Below are 25,429 nucleotides of genomic sequence, written 5' to 3' on the forward strand. Positions count from 1 at the left end.
CCATATAATAAGATGCTAATTTGTCTGATACAGACTGTAAAAGTTTTTCATTTCAGAGAAGGGCAAAGTTAGTAAGGCTGAGGCTGTCAGAGAGGACCATGTTGGTGAAGTGGGACTTGAGCTAGTATTTAAAGAATAAGACATGATATGGCAGAGGAGGAGAGGGAGCTGTTTTCATTGTGACTGTCTCCACTTGAGCTTTTCTAAGCCTCACTAATTTTCTGTGTCCTGGTTAGACCAGAAACAGACTTAACTCCTCAGTCATTCATGTGATCTATAAGGCCTTTTAGTATCTTTCTTCCTTTACTTCCTATTACTCTCAGTGTAATCTCGTAGCTCTAGAAATTCTTTCTTAATAGCCCATGACTACACTAAGCTTATCCTCACTTCCATACCTTTAGAGAGGGAAGCAACCTTGGAGATCATGGACTGCTATCTCTCCTCATAACAGAAGACATTTAGTCTCTCTCTAGGTGAGAGAATGGCTTAGTAAAGAAAAATGGACCTAGCGAGCCATGGTGGTATGTGACCATGGTCCTTGCTACACAGAAGGCTGTATAGAGGGAGGCAGATGGGAGGATTGCTTGGGCCCAGGAGTTTGAGACCAGCCTGGGCAACATAGTGACACCCTGTCTCAAAAAAAAAAAAAAAAAAAGAGAAAGAAAAAAAGAAAGGACCAGCATTATAGAGTTGGTTATTAAGAGTGTTGGCAAATGAATGGAGCCAGAGAAAGAAAAACTAATGGAGGCAAGAAAGCATGGATAGAAACAATTTTATATTTTTCTTCTCAGAATCATTTATTCTGGCTTCAGAATTCAAGTCCTTCCTCTGATCGTGTTAGTGCAATAATCTGGGAGGGGAATGAGTGCAAAAAGATGGATATGTCTGTGTTGGAAATAAGTGGCATCATCATGAGCAGGGTAAGACTGAGTATGTTTTCAGATTTTTCAAAAAATATACTAAGTGATCAGGAGCTATTTTATAATAATCTCTTAGTGATTAAAACAGTATGACTCTGCTTTGGAAGCACATATATATATCATATATATATAATAACATTATTAACATATATATGTAATTTTGTAGTCAGAGTCTTTACATGGTAGTATATACATTATTTGTTATACCTGGTCTCTATTAACATAATCAACTGTTCAGGTATGCTCTACAGATATTCCTTATCTCATTGAATCCCAATTGTTTTTTTTTTTTTTTTTTTGAGACAGAGTCTCGCTCTGTCTCCCAGCCTGGAGTGCAGTGGCGCGATCTTGGCTCACTGCAAGCTCCGCCTCCCGGGTTCACGCCATTCCCCTGCCTCAGCCTCTCTGAGTAGCTGGGACTACAGGCGCCCACCACCACGCCCGGCTAATTTTTTTGTATTTTTAGTAGAGACGGGGTTTCACCGTGGTCTCGATCTCCTGACCTCGTGATCCGCCCGCCTCGGCCTCCCAAAGTGCTGGGATTACAAGCGTGAGCCACCGCGCCTGGCCGAATCCCAATTTTTAATAAGATTAAAAAGTCATAAATCTGTATGTCATTTGTATTTATACTTTTAGAATGTGTTTTTAATAGTCTAAATAGTGTTTGATAAATACTGCTTTGTAACTCCATTTAGCTAACACAATAATGGTGGAAATTTTAAATTAATTCACAGGTCAATGCCTATCAGCAAGGAGCAGGTTATCAGATGCTGGGAAATGTTGTCACTATTGGATTAGCATTTTTTCCATTCTTACATCGACTTTTCCGTGAGAAGAGCCTTGACCAACTAAAGTCCATTTCAGCTGAGGAGATCTTGACTCTCTTTTGTGGGGCACCACCTGTTACACCTATTATTGTTTTGTCCATAATTAATTTTTTTGAAAGATTGTGTCTTACTTGGATGTTTTTTTTCATGATGTGTGTGGCAGAGAGAACATATAAACAGGTCAGTGGAGAAATAAGTAAAATTTTTTACCTGTTTTCGTATATGATATTCCATTGAGTTGTTTTTGTTCTCTTGATTTGGTCTCTCCTTAAGTTGATGTGGGCAATAAAGGATTGATAAGTGGTCTTTTGATATTTGTGGATTTATTGTTTGTGTTACTATTTACATATTACACGTTGTAATCTGAAATTTTGCCAGGCCCCATGTGTAGAATAAGTGGCTTAGCCAGTGAGTGAGCCTAGCTGACTGCTTAGCATCTGCACCTCAGTGTCCCTTTTTTGTTTTTTATCTATAGAATAAAATAATTATCTACATGTGATAATGTTTTTGTGAAAAATAGCCAAGTGAGAAATAAATTTATTGAAATTTGATAAAAATTATGGATGGAGGGTTTAAAATATTGGTGATATGCGGAAGAAGTGTGATTTATTTTATTTTATTTTTTGAGACTGGGTCTTGCTTTGCTGCCCAGGTTGGAGTGCAGTGGTGTGATCACAGCTCACTCCAGCCTTGACCTCCTGAGGATCAAGCAGTCCTTTCAGCTCAGCCTCCGCAGTAGCTGGGACTACAGGCCTGCGCCACCACACCCGACTAATTTTTTGTATTTTTGTAGAGGTGAGGTCTTACTTTGTTGCCCAGGCTTGTCTCAAAGTCCAGGGCTCAAGTGATCCGCCTGTCTTTCCTCCCAAAGTGCTGAGATTACAGGGCATGAGCCACCATGCCCAGCCCCAGAATTATGATTTTGAATGGAAATTTAATTTGAGAATAAGCCAGAATCATGTATAAACATTTGAGTTTGTGAAGTAGTGGATCCACAAACGCCAACCATTCTTTGGGGGTCTCCAAAGAATATTCCTTGCAGATGTTGAGTGTACCACATTGTGAAGAAGTATATTACTATGTAATGTGCTTTGGAAACAACAGGGTAATGAGCTATTAGTGAAAATTTTCACTGCCCATCTTAGTGATCACTGATGAGAACTTCATTCTTTTTAACATTTTTGTATTCTGGGAATATCATTGGCAATTATATGAATACACAGACACATACATACATTTCACTGTGATTTTTTTTAAACCTCTTCTAGAGATTTTTATTTGCAAAACTCTTCAGCCATATTACTTCTGCCAGGAAAGCTAGGAAATATGAAATACCTCATTTCAGACTTAAGAAGGTGGAGAATATTAAAATATGGTTATCACTGCGTTCCTATCTAAAGGTGAGTTTTATTTGATTAACAGTAGAGTATGTGCAAGAATGTGCTCACTGAAGCTCCCGGCAGCAGTTACTCAGTAGACAGTGTAGTTCTCGGTGTCAGGCAGATTATATCAGCAGCTGACAGACTTGCTGGACAGCAAGTTGGATGTCATCTCTCTGCAAAGCTGGTAGGGGTAGGTAAAGAAGAGCTTAGAAAGGGAAAAGAAAATCTAAATTTCCTAGGGGCAAAATGATAATTAAATAGTGCATATTTTTCTGACTTTTTTGGGAAATACTCCAGCTGAAAGTATGTCAATGAATCAGTCACCCTTAATTTGGAAATGCATGGGTTTCAGTACTTAAAGTTGATGATGTCCAAAATATGTTAAAATCCTATCTCAGAAAATTCTTATAAACATTATTTTCACACGAATGTAGTACAATTCAGTGTTAATAATGTGAGGGCAGTTGCTGTCTGCCAGTAACTAAAACATTAACACATGTGTCTCACTCCACAGAGACGGGGGCCACAGCGTTCAGTTGATGTGGTTGTATCTTCGGTCTTCCTACTGACACTTTCGATTGCTTTCATTTGTTGTGCTCAGGTAAAAGTTTCACATCTGCTTTAAGGAAAAATGAAAATTCTATTATAGAGTTCACTTTCTGTTTTAGACTTAGGTCACTGTCTTTAAGTATGTATTTTTAATGCATCTACATTTTTTACTATTTTGGATGTTTGGTAATTTTTCTAACTTTTCAAAATGGGAATACAAGTAATTCTGAAGTCCTTTCAAACTGTAAGATTGCTCTAATTTTAGTTGGTAATTATTAATTGATAATAAAACTATCATATGATTGCAAAATACTGATTTTCTGACTACATTATTCCTTCTGTATTTATTAGTTTTCACTCCAAGGTAGATCTTTCATTTCTTTCCCTCTCATTCATTCATTTATTTATTATACTGTGGAATCGTGTATTCTCATTTTTATACAGTGGGTTAAAATCTATTACTATAGGCTGGGCATAGCAGCTTAACACCTGTAATCCCAGCACTTTGGGAGGCTAATGTGGGAGGATTGTGTGAGGCCAGGAGTTGAAGACCAACCTGGGCAACATAATGAGGACCCATCTCTACAAAAAAAAAAAAAAATCTGTTACTATATTTGCTTTGATGCCTACATTGTCCCAAATTTGGCCAGTGGGAGCCCCTAGATACCCCCTCCTGTATCCGTTTGACAGGGTCTGCTTTTTGTAAAGCACTTCTGTGCTTTCTGCATTAAAAGAAGTTACAGGTTTATCTTATAGTTTTTGAATTTTATTGAATTTTAACGTAATTCTGTGGTCAAAGCATACTCTGAATATTTTCAGTCCTTTGAAATATGTAGAGGTTTACTTTATTATCCAGCATATATTCAGTTTTATTAAATTTTCCATTAGCACACTGACAAGATTTGTATCCTGTCATTGTTGAGAGCAGTGTCCTTTATGTGTCAAATTACCTACATCCTTACTGAATTTTTTGGTCTGCTTATTCTGTCAGCCATTGGTAGAGGTGTGTTTATGTCTGATTGTGGATTTGTCTGTGTTTCCTCTTCTGTCAGTGTTTGCTTTATGTGTAACTGGGTACATCCAGATTTAGCTTTGTTATCCATCTTTTTGGGCAATTGACTTTTATGTCCTTTATAGTGATTTATTTTTTTTTTCTGAATCCAGGATCCAATTCAGAGTTACATATTGCATATAATTGTCATGTTGCTTTAGTCTCCTTTAATCTGGAAAAATGTCAGGCTTTGCCTTTCATGACCCTATAAAATGTCTCCATTTGTAATGTTTCTTACTGATTTGGTGTTAATTTCATTGCACCAGCTGTCTTGATTCATTTCTACATGTTATATCTTTGTCTACCTGTTTTTATTCTTTTGTTCTCATATTTTAGGTGTGTCTCTCATAATCAGCATTTCCTCTTATGGTTGCTTGGTGTTTGTTCGTTCTTCTTCTTTTTTTTTTTTGGTAGCTGGGACTACAAGCACATGCCACCTAGCCTGGCTAATTTTTAAATTTTTTGTAGAAGTGGAGTTTGGCTTTGTTCCCCAGGCTGGCCTCGAACTCCTGGCTTCAAGGGATCCTCCTGCTTCGGCGTCCAAAAGTGCTGGGATTACAGGCATGAGACACTGTGCCCAGTTGGTTGCTTGTTTTTTAATACATCCTTACAGTCTTAGATTTTGGAGTGTCTGGCCCATTTAAACTTAATGTTGTTTCTGTAACCACAAATATATTTGGTTCTTACTTTTTCTAACTGCTAATTTTCCTTTTTCACTCCTCTCGTCATCTTTTTATTAACCAAATATTTTTAAATATTCCACTTAATCCTATTAACTTGTTATATATTCTTTTACTGTTGTTTTAAGTAGTAAAGAGATTACAACATGCATGCTTAATTTTTTATAGTCTAATAAAATGATTAATTTATCACTGTCTTGATAATGCTAGGCCCTTAGAACAGTTTATCCCATTTACCTCTTCACCTTTTGTATTATTGTCCTTCACCTTAATTTTACATATATTTTAAAACCACAGATGTAATTATTATTACTTTGTGTAATTAATCATATTTACTCACATATTTACCTTTTCCATTGCTTTTTATTTTCTGAATTTCTGTGTTTCTCTCTGGGATTATTTTCCTCCTACCTGAGTAACTCCTTTAGTATTTATTTTAGTGCCAGTCTGCTGATGATGAATTCCCTCAGTTTTTGTTTGTTTGAAAATATATTTTATCACTTTCACTTTTGAATGATTTTTTTTTTTTTTTTTTTTTTTTTTACCAGGAATTGAATTCCAGGTTGCCAGTTATTTCCTTTCAGCACTTTTAGGATTCTATTGCTTTCTGATTTCCACATTTTATCTTGAGAAGTCTGCTGCTAGGGTGCCATGACAAGCCAAAGCTAATATGAGTCAAACTCAGTGGGGAGGCAGAAAACAAAGGTCTTGTAAGGCAATGGAGCTGGCTAAGAGGAGTGGAGATGGGAGCCTACGTAGCCCTGGGGGAAGCGAGATGGAGAGGGCAGCTGCTTGGTGACTTCCTGTTTTTCACAAGGTTTCTGTGAGCATTATCTGTATGTTTTTCAGTAAATTCCATCTTACTTTGGGCTTGAGTAAATTTCTTTACTTTTAAATCAACAAATTTAAAAACAAAAACAAAAACCTTTTACCAGAAAATTTGACACATAATAGGCACTCAATAAATGGTAGTTGCTGCTGCTATTGTTATTTGGAGCCTAAAACAGAATAAAGAACTGATCCTTAGGATTTTCTAGTCATACTAGTGGAATGAGCCACATGTTTTAGGGAGCTCAGTTGACATAATGCAAAGTTATTACTTTGAATAATGGTTGCCATATAGTTGTGAGCAGACACACTGATAGTTAAAGTAGCTGCAAATGCATTTGTCTTATTTTATTTGTGTATTTTCCTTCTTTGTTACTTCTAGACCCTTGCTAAAGGAGAAAATCTAGAAAACTTAGAGAAATATATAGAGATTAAATAAATAGGTAATACTTGATGAGTATTAAAGCTCTTCTGCTTTGAGTATTGAAATATTGGATTTTTGGAAATGTTCTTAAATTGACAGAGTAAAAGAGTAATTACATGATTTTAAGGTAAATGAAAAACTTAACTTTTTTTTGATCCTTTGTATAGGTTCTCCAAGGACATAAAACTTTCCTGAATGATGCTTATAACTGGGAGTTTTTGATCTGGGAAACAGCTTTACTACTTTTCTTATTGCGTCTGGCCTCATTGGGGTCTGAAACCAATAAGAAATACAGCAATGTTTCGATATTACTTACAGAACAGGTATTGATCAGTCCTGTCAATTGGGTTTAGTGGTTAGGGGTAGCGTAATATGCTGTAAGTTTCCTGCAGAGGATTCAGGGTTTAATCACTGTCTAGCTGTCACTTTCTAGCTACAGGACCTCACGAGTCACTTTGCTGCTCTGTAGTTGCTTATCCCTAATAAAATGGATGTAATATCTCCTCCTGCTCTGTGAGAATTAAGATCTAATGGATTGAAAAGACTTTGTATACTATAGAGAGATTTTTATTGGTGGTAATGGAGCATGCTTTTAATCTCATATTCTATGTCAAGTATTAGATCTTTAGAGTACTTGTCATTTAGCATGTATAATAAGCTTCTTGAATTCTGTATCAGACATAGAATACATTATTCAGTGTTTGGAAAATACTTGTTTTCAGTATGTGAATAGACACTAAGATTGAGAAATATCTCTTGTAAATACAGAGTAGTATAAAGTTTTTTTAATTTTGTTTTAAATTTCAAGTTTTTCCATAAACTTTGAATAAAAACATTTATCATTCTTTTTTTTTTTGTCTTAGAATCATAATGGAGAATTCTTCCTACAAGGCAAAATATAAGGAATTAGTAAAGTAAAAGGAGCTATCTTCTTCCATTCCATAAATGTTTAATGAGGATGTTAGATTATCTAGGGGGATAGTGAGATGAATAAGATAGAGGTTTTGAAGTCAAGGTGCTTACGCGCTAATTATGTTATGTTGCAAATAATATTAAAATTTTTCATTGTTTTGATATTTAAATTGCTTCATCATTAATTACTTGTTCATCACTAAGTAGTTTTTCTTTGCCAGAGGGAGACTGATCAGGGATGGGGGCTAGAGTACATGACATATGTTCTCTGTAGCAATAGCTATTGGAATTTCAAAATTTATTTTACTTGAAAACATGACCTTTGAAATATGCCAGATTTTATGCAGTATATATATTTTTTCTAAGAAATTTACCTTAATTTCTATTCCTTCCCTTAGATTAATTTATATCTTAAGATGGAAAAAAAGCCAAATAAGAAAGAACAGCTTACTCTAGTAAACAATGTATTAAAGCTGTCCACCAAGTTGTTGAAAGTAAGTCATAGGCTGTGATACACTTTTACTATCATTTGAGTTAAATCAGTCTCTTCTCTGAGAAAACATTAAATGGCAGATGATACCTTGGGTTGGGAGGGGTCCTGGAAGTGGACTCTTCCACAGTGGCATCAGGGGTAGGGGTCACAGTGGTGGTTAGGACCAGAGCTGAGGTCACAGAGCTCAGGAGGCAAGGTTAAGGACAAAGAGTGGCTCCCCATCACCAAGTTGGGCCATCTGGTCAAGGACATGAAGATCAAGTCCCTGGAGGAGATCTGCCTCTTCTCTGTGCATCAAGGACCAGGTTCAAGGCATTTGTCACCATTGAGGACTACAACGGCTATGTTGGTCTGGGTGTTAGTGCTCCAAGGAGGTAGCCAGCACCATCCATGGGGCTATAATCATGGTCAAGCTCTTTATCCTCCCTGTGTGGGGAGACTACTGGGGGAGCAAGATTGGCAAGCCCCACACTCACACTACCCTTGCAAGGTGACTGGCAGCCTGCATGTCTGTGCTGGTGGCCTCATCACTGCCTCCAGAGGCATTGGTATTGTCTTGGCCCCTGTGCCCAAGAACCTGCTGCTGATGGTGGATACCCACCACTGCTACACTTTGACTGGGGACTGCGCTGCTACCCTGGCCAATTTTGCCAAGGGCACCTTTGATGCCGTCTCCAAGACCTACAGCTATTTCACCCCCAACCTCTGGTAAGAGACATGTTGACCAAGTCTCCCTATCAGGAATTTAGTGACCATGGCCTAAAGACCCATACCAGAGTCTCCATGTAGAGGACCCAGGCTCTAGCTATGGCCACCATGAGGTGGTTTTATACCAGAAAAATAAAGTGAGTTAGCCTGTTTTAAATACATTAATTAATGTTTTACTTCTCAGAACCCAGTAAGAGATAGATGCTAGGCTGTGTAGATTCAAAATGCTGACCTGATGGTTTTAGGTTAATAACTACTATGAAAAAATTTACAATTTTGTTACCCAGGTTCTGATGATTGCTGATGTCTGTCATATTTTATATATATGTGTGTGTGTGTGTGTGTGTGTGTGTGTATTTTAAACTACAAATGACATATTGCTCAAATCCACCTAAAAATATTCTTAGTAGAAAAGTAGGTGAGAACACGTTATGGATTTTTTGAAGGTAGCTCTTTGAATATTAAGGAAAGACAGCCTTAAGCATTCATCTATAAAGACAAAACACAGCAAGAAGTCACTGAGTAGCTATGAGAAAACACATATCTCATTTCAATTCTTTGATGTTTTTTGTAGGAGCTGGACACCCCATTTAGACTCTATGGACTGACAATGAATCCCTTAATCTACAATATCACAAGAGTAGTTATCCTTTCTGCTGTCTCAGGTGTTATAAGTGATCTTCTAGGATTTAATATAAGAGTAAGTATCCCCACCACTCTGTAGCATCCTAGTCTTAAAAATTACTATGTACAGAAATCTGTGTTCTTCACACGTGTGTGTGTGTGTGTGTGTGTGTGTGTGTGTGTTTCTAGCATGGAAATAACTCTTGAGGTAAAGAAATAGGCATTTTGATTGGTGGTTCACAGGCTTTTCAGCTTCGGTTTTCTCATTTTACACAAATATAACAGACGGTGCTCTTGAATGGAACAAAAAAAAATCAAGTTTGAATTTCATATCAGTTTAATAGCCTGAGCTGGGAAATGGTCTTACTCTGATTCTGGGGAATGTACAGATGTAGAATGAATGAAAACCAGTACATGAACTGCATTGTATTATTTTTGATCCTGGAAGTTTTAAATGTTTTTTCTCTATGATGTTCTATGGTTGCTATTGCCAGACTTGATAAATTTTCTTCTTTTATAAAGGATTCTTTGTTTATAGTCATGTAAGTGTACCTATAAATCCCACCTGGTTTTCCTAGAACTAACTTATTTTGGTGATTTTGTTTTCTTAGCTGTGGAAAATTAAATCATAAGCTGAGTTAAATGCCTGGACTCTCCCCTGGCTGGTATCAAAACTTACCTATCAAGGAAAGAGATGACTGCAGAAACCAGTGAGATACCCACCTGCTTGTTCACATGCACAGGTGCTCTCAGCTCTGCCAAAGCGAATGATTGGTGTTTCCGGAGGAACAAGTCCTTTTCCAACTGGGTGTGCATGCTAAAAACCTGTATTTTCATGCTTTTCAAACAACATGAATAGTCAGCCGACTAAAGACTGTGTGTGTTGTGGTAACACAAGGACAATTTTGTAAGTTTGCGCTTCAGTACTGTGACAGTTATGTTTACTGGACATAGTCTTTTGGGCAACTATGGTAGATGCCCAAAGCATGAAGCAAATATCTTTATTGGAAATATGCAAATTCAATACTTTTCCATTATAGTCCATAGAACTGGAAATTTCTTTCTCTGTCAAAGAGAGATCAAGCAAACTATTTTAGGTTAAATCCGAATAAAAGAACTTTACTGGAGACTTTCAGTTTCTAGGTTTTCTTTGTTGTTGAAGGAAGAAAATTAACTTTTAAACTGTGAGTTTCTGTTAAACTGTGGAGAAATGTTTTGTTCGTTTACAATTTTGAGTTAATAACTGTATAGTTGTTGGCAAACAATGCATGCATACAATATGCCATGTAATTCAGCATGAAAAATTTAAGTATATGCCTACTCATCCATTTCCATCATACAACATGGTTTCCATGTTCTGTGTGGAAGCCATGGAAGCATGGTTTCCATATAGATCATCTGAGTTGTGGTTCCTAACACAGTGCTATGTGTCCTATCACAAGCATCATTGATAGTTTATCTGTTGTGCAACTTAATGTATTAAACCCTACATACATTTTCAGGTCCTCGGTGTCTATAACCGGCCATGCCATGCCTCTGATGATATAGGTTCTGTAATGCAGCATCCTGTTATACACATGCATATACATATGTTAATGAAAGCTCTAATAGTCTACTTATAATTCTTGCTCATTAAGTTACCTGTTTTGAAGAATCTTTTTTTTTTTTTTTTTTTTGAGGCAGAGTCTCGCTCTGTTGCCCAGGCTGGAGTGCAGTGGCACCATTTTGGCTCACTGCAACCTCTGCCTCTTGGGTTCAAGTGATTCTCCTGCCTCAGCCTCCCGAGTAGCTGGGATTACAGGTGCCCGCCACCACACCTGGCTAATTTGCAAGAATCTCTTGAGGCAAATTGAAAGCTTGAACATTTTAATGATAAGATTTTGTGAAGTTTTAAATAAACATAATTTAGAAACTTGGTTATTACATGTAAAGCATGTAGTCATTCAAAATCAGAGGATCAGTCGCACATTTTCTAACAAGCAGGAATATTTGTGAGGTTTAGAGGTGGATTTCTGAGGAGTCCAGAGATTGAGGTCAGACCTTTCTGGGTTCAAATCTTTGGCCCTGCCACATATTAGCTCTTTATATATCAATTTCCTCACTTGTTAACCCATTTATGGGGATAATAACTACATAATAGGGTTGTTAGGATTAAATGAGGTTGTCATGTAAGGTACTTGCATAGTGTAAAGTATTTAGTACTTAGCAAATCTACAATAAATGTGTTACTACTATTTAAAGTCCTTAAAAAAATCTCACTGATAATTCCTAACTGTGAAGATAGAAACGTAGAAAGCAAGGTTGCTGAACTAGAAGTTGGTTACCAAAAATATGCAGCCTTTTATACATGAGTTATAATTTTTTAAATGGTAAAACTCCATTATAGTGATCTACCTTTAGAAGGAAGTGTTCTGTAGCAGCACTTCAGCATCTCAACAGATGGTTCATAGAAACCATGCTTTTACTGTTTCCGTAGGGAACAGTAGCAGTGATCTCAGATCCAAAATTGAGCTCACTGCAGATTTCAAATGAAAACTGATGCCTTCATCTTTTTCTTCTACAAAAATGCTGTTCTATTTTTATGTACAACTTTTACACAGTTAATCCTTAGTTTAAAAGCAGTATTTAGAGTATATTAATTCAATTGTGTGGATTGCTTCAGTTGTGGTTTTTATGGTGTATATTGGTTTAAATTATTTTTGAAGTGGGTAAAATTATATGTAAGTATAGTTAATCATATCAGAAACTTAGCAATGATTCTTGACTTATTTTTCTTCCTCATACCTCACATCCAATCAATCACCGAGTCTTTGAATAATTATCTTCTAGATATCTTTCTAATCAGTCCATTCTTCTTCCTCCCCACTGCCACTGCTCTTATTTAAGTCAGCATCCTTTGTTTTTTGAGCAAGTTTCTTCTATCTCTGCTCTTATGTATGCTTGACTCCTCTTTCCCCCCACCTAACCCACTCATCTCAAAAATATGTCTTTTCTGAAATGTAAGTCTCATCATTTAGAATCCATTAGTGGCTTACTAGCACTTTGAAGATGAAAATCCAAAATCCTTTTAGCAAGGTGTATAGGTCTACCCTATTGAGAAAGATTTTAAATCTTTATGTTTGAAAGATACTTTTGCTGGGTATAAAATTCTAGGTTTAAAGATGTGGTTGTGCTGTTACCTCCTGGGTTGTTGCATTGTTTCTGACAAGAAGTCTACAGTCACTCTAATCTTTGCTCTAATCTTTGCTCCTCTATATGTTGTGTCTTTTTTTTTCTTTTTTCTTTTTTTAAATCTGGCTACTTTTAAGATTTTTCTGTTTACCATTGAATTTGTGCAATTCGATTATAGTGTACATTGGTTTAGCTTTCTTCATGTGTTCTGTGCTTGGGGTTTGTTGAACTTACTGGATCTGTGGGTTTGTAATCATATTATTTTATATGTAGTTTTCTATTTTCACATACAGTTTGGAAAAATTTATGCTATTCCTTAAAATAAATTTTCTATAGTCTACTCTTCTTCCTTCTGGGACTCAAATTTACATGTATATTAGACTGCTTGGAGTTGTTCCTCAACTAACTGATGCTTTATACATTTTTCCAGCCTTCTCTTTGTTTTAATTTTGGATGGTTTCTTTTGCTGTGCCTTCAAGTTCGCTTTTTTTGCACTAATTTGCTATTGATCCCATCCTATGCATTTTTCATCTCTAGAAGTTTGATTTTGGTCTTTTTTATATCTTCCATATCTATCTTTAACATGAGTATTCTTTTCTCTACCTCATTTAACATAATACATTTATAATAAGAATAGTATATAAAGATATTAAAACAGTTATTGGGGTCATTTCCCCCCCTCATTTTGGGTCATTGTACTGCTGTTTTGCATGCCTGGTAATTTTTTATTGGCTATGAATTTTATACTGTTGGTTTTTGTGTGTATGTGTGTATTCTTGGTAGTCTTTTAAATATTCTTGAGAGCTTTGTTTTGGAACACTGTAAAGTTATTGGAAACAGTCTGATTATTTCAAGGCTTGCTTTTAAGCTTTGTTAGGTGGGCAAGAGCAGCCTTTAGTTTTTCTCCATTTACTGAAGCAATATCCTTCTGAGTACTCTACCTGATGCTCTGTTCATTATGAGGTTTTTTCTTTGGCTGTAGTAGCATGAACTATTCCCAGACTTGTGTGAATTTTGGAATTTTTCTGCCTGCTTCTTGGAAGTTCTTAACCTGTTCTTGGGTATTCCCTCACATGCTTGTGCTGATCAATATTCAGCCAGAGACTTGAGCCCTCTGCATGTCTCTGGAGCCCTTCCCTCTCTGTGCAGCTGCATTCTCTCTGGTACTCCTACCTAAAATTCTAGACCCCCGGCCTTCCCCAAACTCTCAGTTCTGTCTCCTCAACTCAGCAAGACTGCTTGGTTCTTTTTGGGTTCTCCCTTCTTGCACCACAGCCTAGAAACTGCCTCATTGTAAAACTGCCTGTATGCAATAATCTTGGAGCAATCATGGGACTCACCTTGTTTAATTCTACTGTCCTGTGCTGCGTGGTGTCTAATATCTAAAATCCATTTTTTCATATTTTTAAAATTGTTTTTCAGTTGTTTGAAAGTTGAAGAGTAAAACAACTCTTCATTACCTTAGTAAATGAGTTTCTCCAATTGCTTAGGCCGAAAGCTCCATATCTAATCTACTATCATGTCATGCCAGTTCTACATTTCCATGGCTACTAGGTTAAACGTCCTTCACTCTCACCTGGACTACTGTGTGACCCACTGGTCTGTTTCCATTCTTGTCTCCTACAGTTAGTTGGTTTTTCATAGCCACATGAATGAGCTTCAAAATTTGGAAACTAACATTGTTCCTACTTAAACCTTTCCTGGCTTTCTTTTTGGTGGCCTCCAAGGCCCTTCATTGTCATGCTTACCTTGCCTTCCAGCTTCACCTCCTTTACTTTACAGCCTCACTCCTTTACCTCACCACCACACTGACCTCCCTCTGCTCTTCTGTTATTCCAAGTTCTTTCTCATATGAGGCTTGTGCAAGCTTGTTTCATCTGCCTGGAATATATTTTCTTAGGTTCATCTCTGGCTGGCTGCTGCTTATCTCTCAGCTGTCAGCTGCTTATCTCTCAGCTGTCAGCTGCTGCTTATCTCTCAGCTGTCAGCTGCTTATCTCTCAGCTGTCAGCTGTCAGTTCCTTAGAGGGCCTTCTTTGATGATCCTAGTTAAAGTAGTTACTCATTTTATCCATTATCAGTTATATCACCTTATTGATTTCCTTCATGGCACTTACCACAATTTTATCATGTTTATTTTTTGACTGTCTGTCATTTCCTTTCTCGCTAGAGTATAAGTCCCTTGAAGGCAGAGACGACTTCTTGTCCCCAGAACATATAATAGGTGTTCAATAAAAATGTGTTGAATGAAGAATAGACCTCAAGTAATTTACCATTTGTGTAGTTTTTTTTCTGTTAGGATAGAAGGGTCATACATTTGATTCTTGAACAATGCAGGGGTTGGGGCACCATCCTCCTTTCCTGTCAAAAATTCATGTGTAACTTTGATGTCCCCAAAACTTAATAGCTTACAGTTGACTGGGAGTCTTGCCAGTAACACAAACAATCAACATATTTTGTATGTTATTTGTATTATATACCGTATTCTTAAAGTGAGCTAGACAAAAGACAAACGTTATAAAGAAAATCCTAAGGAACAGAAAACATATTTCCTATTCATTAAGTAGAAGTGGATCATCATAAAAGTCTTCCTCTTTGTCATCTTCACATTGAGTAGACTGAGGAGGAAGAGGAGGGGTTGGTCTTGCTGACTCAGGGGTGGCAGAGGTGGAAGGGGAGGCACAAGAGGCAGTCACACTTGGTCTAACTTTACAGAAATACATTGTAATTGGACTTCTTGCTTTTTTCATTTCTCTAAAAATGTTTCTATATGGTACCAATCGTTCTTCTACTGTTTGCTTTAGTTTCAGTGTCCATATCATAGAAGAGTCCATGTTGTAAAAGAAGTCAGAAGCAGCCTTGAATAATTGGAACCCTTCTGCCACATTGTCCTACATCAGCTTGTTCTTTGGCGTTGCTTCTAAGTTTTCTTCCTCATCATCTTGCACTGGTTTGGAAGCACTCATCTCCATCAACAAGTCTTCTGTTAATTCCTATGATGTGGTGTTTATTAGCTCCTGAATTTCTCTTGAAACCCTTCATACCCCACCTTTTTTGCCACATCCACAATCTCTTTCACGATTTCCTTGACTGACTCTTTTGTAAAGCCTATGAAGTTATGCACATCTGCACAGGTTTCTCCAGCCAGAATTTATTGTTTTGGGCTTGTTGGCTTTCACAGCTTTTTCTGTAACAATGATGGCATTTTCAGTGGCATGGCATAATCATTCCTTCCAGACTTTCATAATGTTCTCTCTCGGGGTTCTCTTTCACAGTATTGACAGTCCTTTCCAGAGTACTGTGTGTAATGGATCTAAAAAGCCCTTATGACCCCCTTATTACTGAATTAAAGATGTTGTGTTTGGGAGCATGGAGACCACTTCATCGCTTTGGTGTTGAATTTATGGGGTTTTAGGTGGCCAGGGGCATTGTCCAGTATCAAAAGAACTTTAAAAGGTAGTGTCTTACTAGCAAGGTACTTCCTGACTTTAGGGGCAAAGCATTGACAGAACCAATCCAGAAAAAGAGTTCTCATTGTCTAGGACTTCTTGGTATACAACCAAAAGACTGTCAGCTGGTGTTTTGTTTTTTTTTTTCTTCAAGGCTTGGGGGTTAGCAGCTTTACAGATATGTGTAGTCCTGATTGTAAACACAACTGCATTTGCACAGTGTTAGCTTATCCTTTCCTGCCTAAATCATGGTGCTTGCTTCTCTTTCTAATAAATTTCCTTTGTGGCATTATTTCCCAGAATAGGCACTTTCTTCTGCATTAAAAACCTGTTAAGGCAGATATCTTTTCTTCTCAGTTATCTTCTGAATGGCATCTGTGAACTCGTCTGCTGCTTCTTCATCAGCAAATCTACTTTCCTTTTGCTTTAAGTTGTCATATAACTTTGCTTTTTCTTGAATCACATTGGAATCTATAGATACGCCTTAGAGCACTCCCGTACTCACATGAAGCTGCATTTTAAATGCAAGTTAAAAGCTAATTTCACAAAAAGTACAAGGTTTTCGTGCCTGGTGGCATAACTGCAGCAAAAGCTTCATGAGTTTTTTTCTTTTCTTCCTTCCTTCCTTCCTTCCTTCCTTCCTTCCTTCCTTCCTTCCTTCCTTCCTTCCTTCTTTCCTTGCTTCCTTCATTCCTTCTTCTCTTTCCTTCCTTCCTTCTTCTCTTTCCTTCTTTCTTTTTTTTACAATGGTCCTTATGCTGGACTCATTGATCTTGAAATGGTGGGCAAACACAGACCCCAATCTATGGTATCAAGCAATTGAACTTTTTCTTGTAATGTCATGACTCTTCTGTGCTTCTTGGGAGCACTTCTATGACTGGTGGTACTCATATGGGTCCTGCAGTTTTTATGTCCTCAAGGTTTACAGTATTGCAGTAACCATGAAAAATATGCAAGAACCGCAAGGGATCACTTTCTACTGTGATCCACGGTTTATGGAGAGATGAACTGCTCACACAGAGATGATTAGCATCACATGGTGTTTTAAACAGATCTTTTGACACTTGAGTTCACCACAATAGCAACAGGAGGTAACTACAAAATAATTATAGTAGCTCAGTATGTACTACAGTTAATTTTATGCAGTTATGATTTAATACTGTATCTTTGTTTACATTTCTCTCAACTGTGAATGGTGCCATGTACAGTTTGTTTTTATAAATTTTAACTTTTTATAATAGATTTGTGTGTATTTTATAGTAAATGATAAAATAGGCTAGTATCTACATAACTTTTTAATTTTTCTATATTTCTAGGCTAAATGGTTTGTTTTTTCAAATTGCCACAAATCTCAAAAAAATTTTCCAATATACTTACAGAAAAAAACCTGTATATAAGTGGACCCACACTGTTCAAACCCATGTTGTTCAAGGATCAACTGTAATTTCATGGTTCTCCCACCTTCAGTGCTTCATTTATCCCTGTATAATAATTTCTAGGAACTTGGGCTTTTGTTTTGATTTCAAAAAGGAATGAGATTTTGGTGATAATTACTTGTTACTGAGAAATTAAACCAAGATGTAAAAACAGATTAGGCCATTCATACATTTAGTTGGAATAGTAATAACCATAGAAGGGTAAGAAAAATACCTGTTGACTTAATTTTATAATCTGCAGTTATATTGGGAAAAATTATCTCTCCTAAAGTTGCTATGGGTGTATAATATACAGCAGGGGTCCCCAGCCACCCACACCCATGCTGAACAGCAGGAGGTGAGCTGCAGGTGAGAGTGAAGCTTCATATGTATTTACAGCTGCTCACACTGCTTGCATTACTGCCTGAGCTCCACCTCTGTCAGGTCAGCAGCAGCATTGGATTCTTAGAGGAGCGTGAACCCTGTTGTGGACTGTGCATGCGAGGATCTAGGTCGTGTGCTCCTTATGAGAATCTAATGCCTGATGATCTGTCACTGTCTCCCGTCACTTCCAGATGGGACGTCTAGTTGCAAGAAAACAAGCTCGGGGCTCCCACTGATTCTACATTATGGTGAGTTTTATAATTATTTCATTATATATTACAATGAAATGATAATAAAGTGCATAGTAAATGTAATGCACTTGAATCATCCTGAAACCATCCCCTCCCTGCATCCCTTCTCCCTGCCCCCAGGTCTGTGGAAAAATTGCCTTCCATGAAATCAGTCTCTGGTGCCAAAAAGGTTGGGGACTGCTGATCTACAGACTTTCTAAATATGTGCAATATGGCTCATGTATAATATAAACACTTTGAGAAGTTGAATAACCAAATACTTGCCTCATTGGAGTATGGTTCTGACTTTCAGAGACAGGTAGAAAAATTCTAAATACCAGGATGTCTCACAAAGTATAAGTTTGTTTTTATTTTAGGTTCATTTTATTTAGAGGCAAGTGGACCTATGCAGTATAAAAATAACCTTTCAAATTAATGAAATTTATGTGTGAAAACTTTTAGATCTACACACTCATAATAGGCTAGATGAGTCTCTCTCCCAAATACAATGTGTCACTTGGGAGTTAATTCATTAAACCTATTCATGTACTGGCTAGTTTAGTAATCCTTTGCTCCCTGCTGTTATTGGGGCCCAGGTTGAATAGTGAAGTGTGAGTTTCACAAATGTGCAATAATTCTATACCTTTCCTGCAGCATATCCTGAGCCTATAAGGTATAATAGGTTATTACTCTAGTTAATAAATGGTTGTCTTTTATTTTTCTATTTTTTTTTTTTAATTTTTTTGAGATGGAGTCTTGCTCTGTCACCCAAGCTGGAGTGCAGTGGTGCGATCTTGGCTCATTGCAACCTCCGCCTCCCAGGTTCAAGCAATTCTCCTGCCTCAGCCTCCTGAGTAGCTGGGACTACAGGCATGTGCAACCACACCCGGCTAATTTTTTGTATTTTTAGTAGAGACAGGGTTTCACCATGTTAGCCAGGATGGTCTCGAGCTCCTGACCTCGTTATCCACCTGCCTTGGCCTCCCAAAGTGTTGGGTATACAGGTGTAAGCCACTGCGCCCAGCCAGTTATTAAGGACAAAATATGTCTCGATTTGTGTATTTGCTAATTGTTAGGCTTGACTTGAATGCAATATTGCAAAATACCCACAGGATTATTTGTCAAGATATAGGTTTAGGCTAAATTAAAGCTCTTGGCTATGTTTTCCTATTTTAATGTATAAATGAGAAAGGTTCAGAGTTTTCTATTAAATAGAATTATTATTATTTTTTTTTTGAGACAGAGTCTTGCTCTGTCACCAGGCTGGAGTGCAGTGGCACGATCTCAGCTCACTGCAACCTCCGCCTCCTAGGTTCAAGCGATTCCCCTGCCTCAGCCTCCCAAGTAGCTGAGACTAGTCATGCGCCACCACACCCAGCTAATTTTTTGTATTTTAGTAGAAATGGGTCTCACCATGTTGGCCGAGATGGTCTTGATCTCCTGACCTCCTGATCCACCTGCCTCGGCCTCCCAAAGTGCTGGAATTACAGGTGTGAGTCACCGCGCCCGGCCAGAATTCTAACTCTTTATAAGCCTTCATACTCCCTTACTATACTACTTAAAAAAAATTTTTTTTTTTTTTTTGGCTGGGCGCAGTGGCTCACACCTGTAATCCTTGTGCTTTGGGAAGCTGAGGTGGGCAGATCACCTGAGATCAGGGGTTTGAGACCAGCCTGGCCAACATGGTGAAACCCCATCTCTACCAAGAAGTACACAAATTAGCCGGGTGTGGTAGTGCGCGCCTGTAGTCCTAGCTACTGGGGAGGCTGAGGTGGGAGAATTGCTTGAACCCAGGAGGCAGAGGTTGCAGTGAGCCAGGATCGCATCACTGCACTCCAGCCTGGGTGGTAGAGTGAGACCCTATCTCAAGGGAAAAAAAAAAAAGATTTATTTTTGAGATGGCGTCTCGCTGTGTCATCCAGGCTGGACTCAAACTCCTGGGCTCAAGTGATCCTCCCAGCTCAGCCTCCTGAGTAGTTTGGACTACAGGTGTATACTACCATGCCTGGCTTTATAATTCTTAACGCTACTTGCCTAGCAATGTTGAAAAAATATCCAACTTAGTTGATATATTAATTCAGCTAGCTAAAAGCAAAGATTATAGATTCCATGTAATAATGACATGCTTTAAACAAGTCATATTCCCAATAAACTCTAATAGAACCAGAAAAGAGCCACCTGAATAAATAAATGTTATTGTTTCAAAAGCAAATAGTTTTTAGGCCTTGGAGCATGCCATGATGATGTAAAAAGCTGCTCTGATGTATTCCTCATACCAGACTGAAATGTCACATTTTGTAACAAGTTTATTTATATCAATGTTCCTTAGCTCCACTGTGGACTAAGCTTCAACTTAAATACAGCTTTCTGGAAGTCATTAGTGAGACTGTTATACAGTTTAATCTGAATACTCCTTGCCTTATAAATCCTTACTCTGAATGGTGGACATATTAAACATAAAATTCTTTGTCTACATGTTTAAAAGCATTTGGTTTTACTTCTACATGATTACTTTTATCTCTCTTTTAAATCTTGCTATTAAAAAGGGAAGTAACAAGGTATTCTCATGTAGAATAAAAAGCCAAGTGCCTTTCTGGATCCAAGACTTCTGAAATAAGAGTTGACCCTGTTCAAAAGCTGCCTGGTCCAAGACTGATGTAACTAAAGACAGTATCATAGGATCTTAGCCTTCTAATCTCACTAGTGAGACAATGTAATAATATCTCAAAGCTTTTCTCCCTGTTGTGACCAGAAAGAAAATATGTTCACTAAAACAACAAAACTATTTTACTGCCAGTTTCCACAGCCTCTGCTATGGCACATCTTCACTGTGGGGTCTGGGAACTAGAAGTTTGGGTTTACTTTTTTTTTTTTTTTTTGAGACGGAGTCTCATCTGTCAGCCAGACTGGAGTGCAGTGGTGTGATCTCAGTTCACTGCAACCTCCGCCTCCCGGGTTCAAGCGATTCTCCTGCCTCAGCCTCCTGAGTAGCTGGGATTAGAGGCACCCGCCGCCACGCCTGGCTAATTTTTGTATTTTTAGTAGAGACGGGGTTTCACCATGTTGGCCAGGCTGGTCTCGAACTTCTGACCTCAAATGATCCGCCTGCATTGGCCTCCCAAAGTGTTGGGATTACAGGCATGAGCCACTGCACCCGACCGTGGGTTTACTTTTAGTATGAGTTCTTGCAATGGTAAGTGGGAATTTGTATTTCACCTTAAGAATACAAAATTAACCATGGTCTTGAAGTAGGTTTTAGGCACTTTTCATACTGAGTTAAATCAAAACATTCTAAAAGTAAGTATAAAACTAAATAAATAAATGATCTTTAAAGATAATGTGAATCATTAGTCTGATGAAATGGGATTTTATGATCTTGTGGTAACTGGACTTATGTTACTATATCCATTATAAATGTCTAGTAGCTGAATTTCCAATAAGAAACTTTCTTCTCTCCCCAACAGTGTAAGAAAGGATTTTTAGTAGCAAATTATTTATCCAAAGCTATTTTCTTTACAACGAAAGATGAAAAATGGGTATAATGATATTCAACTCTAAAAACAATTTCAAACTCTATGTATAAATAAAAGAAGTATAGCTACAGAGGTAAAATCATTATTATAAGAATCTTCCTGATTTTAGGACTTTGAAAGTTTGTTACTTGGAGGGACAAAATCTATTTGAGGACTCAGACTATGATGGGACCTAGCTCCACCATTAGAAAGCAACATTAAACAAACGTGACAGTAAAAGAAATGCAGGCCGTAAACTTTTTTTTTTAATATCTATATAAAAAATAACGAGCAATTTACAGATCTTTCTCTAATCAGAACCTCAAGTGTATATATAAAGGTACTGTACAATATATAAACATTTACAACCAGTACATCCACATTTTGCTCAGCATTCCAAGGCCACATTGCTAAGTCAGTATATAATCAGTACAGAGGTTACTTAGAAAGGAAGAACCACATAGGACAACATATGACATCAAAGTTATGTCACAGTTAACAAAAATAGGATTTGTTATCATCACTAATTGTGGACTACAGGGAAAATAAATAATTTCTGTGGTACTAAATTCTTAGTATTTATCAAGCCTCCTAATTTTGCTCTATTTGAATAGTTACAATAGGTGGTGGATAAATATAGTTCTGGATGAAAAGGGGATTCCAAAAATCTCACTCTGGGAAGCATATCTTATCTACAGGGGCTAATACAGTTGTTGGGTTAAAGAGTTTCACAGTCAGACGACTCCCAGAGGGAAGGACCTGGACATAATGTGCTTCACAACAAGATGAACCCAGGTGACAGAACAAGTGTGTTCACACACTCCATAAAATAGTTTTATTCTCAGAAGGTGCCTTTATTTATATAGATGCTACTGAATGCTGCTTCAGGGAACTGAAAAACCTGGATCTATTTTATGGAAGTTAACAGTCTCCAACTTCTAAGAAACATCTTTAACTAGACTTTTAAAAAGAATTCTGAAAATGTGTACAAGCTAAGCAGATGTTTAGTCTCCCTTTCTTGTTTTTAAATAAGAAAGTTAATGTAGCTATAAGTTAATTAAAAGATCCAGTAAGTACTGTCTACACATTTGTCCTCACTTGCTGGGTATACCCTACACAGGTTGTTTCTAAACAAACACCCAAGCTTGTGCACCTGCTACCAGAAGAGTTGGTACTTGGACTGTGAAACTGGTTTCATGATTAAGTCCCTCATATACTCTATATAATACTTTTACTTTTCAAATATGTATTACGTATTAAAAGACTAATGACTTTAGTAGTAGGTACAGCCAAAATATCCAGAAATGGTGGTTTTTCTTCAAAGAGCAATAAACACTGTTTCCACATGCTTCTTTATGGTTTCATAATTAAATAACTGAAATAAAAAGGGTGACCTGAGATGCTGTAAGTATACATCGAGGTTGGATAACACAGCAGGAGATGAACTCTATTGCTTAAAGTACTTGCTCATTTCGAACATTCAATTGTAAGTAATATCTTTAACAGTTATTTGAAACAACTTATCCAGCCAAATTAAAATAAAAAGCCGTAAGAAAGCATCAATATTGGACTACATTTTTTTTTTCCTTAAAGTAGTGATGTTTGGGGTTTTATTTTTAAAGTGGGACATCATCAGTAGCTGTTAGAAGAGACAATGGCCATCTTTAACGATGAGTTAACAGTCTCTTCTTCTGCAAGGACTCACATATTTCTCTCTGTAAACATGCAACATGCTATTGAGAACATCAACTTCCAAGCCAAACCTAACTTTTTCATTACTGTGGAAACAGCTGAACGAGAAGGATAAAAACAGACATGATACAGTAGATAACTTGGCACGAATACAAAGTGAGTTGTGACCACATTGTTAATATCAACATATGTCATTTGTTCAGACACTCATGTAGACGAGCTGGGCAGCCTGAGCAGGGCGGGTCAGATGAGCGTGTGGATGCAGCTCCTTCCTGAGTGCGAGGGAGGGCAGCTGGCCAGGGGGACAGTTGGTTCTTAGCAATCCTAAAGGCCCTTCATGCAGCCTAGGTAACTTGATGCTCACATTAACATGTACTTATCTGTTTCAGAATATCTGAAAAAAAAAAAGGCTTTTTCTGGAAAAATGCTGCTGTAAGAAAAGATTACAACTTGTTTTTCTTTGTTTTATACTAAAGGTTACTGCCGTTTCTCAGCCATACCAATAGTGCCTGTGACTTTATTTCCACTTGGCACCTTCCAGGGCCCTGGAGTTATTGGTGTTTTCTTAACTGGAGAACTACTTTCAGGTTTGAACCTTCCAGTCTCTTTGTTTTTGTCAGCTGCTTCTTGTTCTTTCCCTTTGTGATCTTCTGTTTTGTTTGAAACTACCTTTTCTTCAGGTTCTTGCTTCAGCCTCTTTTCTGATAGCTGGACATGTTCTCCTATTTTATCGTTACTAGAACTTGTTTCTCCTGTGGTTACTTTCTTTCCTTTTTCATTTTCAGATACTCCTTTACTTGTAGTCTTATTAGTCATTTTGGATGGAAGAGATTTATCAACCATTCTTTTGCTTTTTTTCTCTGGAGACCTTGTTCTGCTTTTTTCCAACTGATTCTGCTTTGCATCTTTCCTGATGACGTCTGATTTTTCCTGCCCATATGGGATCTGCTCAGCATTACTGCCCGTATAACCTGCTATTCTTCGACTCTTACCCTCTAATAATTTGGCTTCAGCATTTGATGGAGCTTTGCTTCCTTCAATTTTTTGCTGCTTTTTTGGGCTGGCCGACCGACCTCTGCTTTTTCTGCACTGATCTTGTCCAGAACCCCTCCTGGTGCTGACCTGACAACTTCTATTTTCCCCTTTGCTGGGGCTGAGGGATCGATCTCTGGGTCTTCTTTTGGGGTTATTTTTTAGAGGACTAGGAATCTTATCCAAATGTTCCTCTGAATGTTGACTGGCTGGCTTTTTGGGACTAACCGATCTACCTCTTCGTGTAACACCATTTTCTACTTTTAATAGATTTTTCTTGTTACTGTGCCCATGACTGCTGGGTGGATCCCTCTTACTCACATTTTTCTGGAGAAGAGACTGATGATGCTTTATCTCAGGCTGATTTTCATTTAAAGTGCTTTTCTTTTCAGGCACAATGTCCTTTAATTCTTCTGCCTTTTCACATATCTGAACTCTCAAAGATTCTTCAATTACTGGCATGTGAGACTCTTCAAATATGGAAGCAGAATGTGAAGATGGGGGTAATGGTGACTGTTCATCATAAATCACATTTGAAGACGAAGAATTATTAATATCCCAATCACCTAAAAAAGTGATTTGAATGGAACATTATTAAATTTTAGAATTACAAATAGGAACAATACGTTTTGAACTTTGACAGCCATTTGAATTGTACTAACTGCTTAAAAAGCCTATGAGTATTTTATACAGTTTGTATATGTTTACAACATATCTCTCTATAAAGGCAGATGTGTACAGACATCTGTTCATACATGAAGAATGGGTTGTTTATATACATAAAATAATATTCATTTTTTCCAATTACATATAATTAGTGAGATAATATATGATCTGTAAATTCTCTATTAGTAAAGCCCAATTAGAACTTACAAGTTATAAAGTTGAACCAAATTACGTGGCCCAAGAAGCTCACTAATTATTATAAATTGATATAGTTTAGGATATGGCAAAATCACTAATTAATAAAGGAAACCAAACTGTGGTAACCAGAATGAGGCTCATGGGCATTTGTAAATAATTCTCTTGCATTAAGCTGTCAAATTTAATGTCAAAAGAAGACTGAAAAGTGCAGAAGATGGAAATAGATGTATTTAATAGCATCCTTTTTAATTTAAAAGAAAACAAAAGAAGAAAGTGATTTACA

General features: G+C 37.3%; 2 protein-coding genes across 13 annotated transcripts in view; one reads left to right on the top strand and one right to left on the bottom strand.

Annotated features, from left to right (window-relative positions):
- Window positions 1-24,131, top strand: part of PHTF1 (putative homeodomain transcription factor 1) — a 77,006-nt gene extending 52,875 nt beyond the window's left edge. For 3 of the 10 annotated variants that reach the window (XR_009213667.1, XR_009213665.1, XR_009213666.1), the window contains 11 exons: window positions 792-920; window positions 1,655-1,927; window positions 3,016-3,147; window positions 3,644-3,730; window positions 6,829-6,984; window positions 7,972-8,067; window positions 9,349-9,474; window positions 10,010-10,305; window positions 18,008-18,064; window positions 23,727-23,837; window positions 24,036-24,131. Coding sequence is in view for 6 of the 10 variants with exons in the window: in XM_058439447.1 (XP_058295430.1) it covers window positions 792-920; window positions 1,655-1,927; window positions 3,016-3,147; window positions 3,644-3,730; window positions 6,829-6,984; window positions 7,972-8,067; window positions 9,349-9,474; window positions 10,010-10,030 (1,020 nt within the window). In the remaining 4 variants the exon portion in view is untranslated. The other 7 variants (XM_058439447.1, XM_032154957.2, XM_032154956.2 and 4 more) reach the window with 5 other exon arrangements.
- MAGI3 (membrane associated guanylate kinase, WW and PDZ domain containing 3) overlaps window positions 21,803-25,429 on the bottom strand; it is a 272,676-nt gene continuing 269,049 nt past the window's right edge. For 2 of the 3 annotated variants that reach the window (XM_032154953.2, XM_032154951.2), the window contains exon 22: window positions 24,738-24,848. Coding sequence is in view for 1 of the 3 variants with exons in the window: in XM_032154954.2 (XP_032010845.1) it covers window positions 23,728-24,848 (1,121 nt within the window). In the remaining 2 variants the exon portion in view is untranslated. Of the gene's footprint in view, window positions 24,849-25,429 lie in introns of all 3 variants that reach the window. The other variant, XM_032154954.2, reaches the window with a different exon arrangement.

Source organism: Hylobates moloch, unplaced genomic scaffold, assembly GCF_009828535.3.
Source record: "Hylobates moloch isolate HMO894 unplaced genomic scaffold, HMol_V3 SCAFFOLD_5, whole genome shotgun sequence".
Lineage (NCBI taxonomy): Eukaryota > Metazoa > Chordata > Mammalia > Primates > Hylobatidae > Hylobates > Hylobates moloch.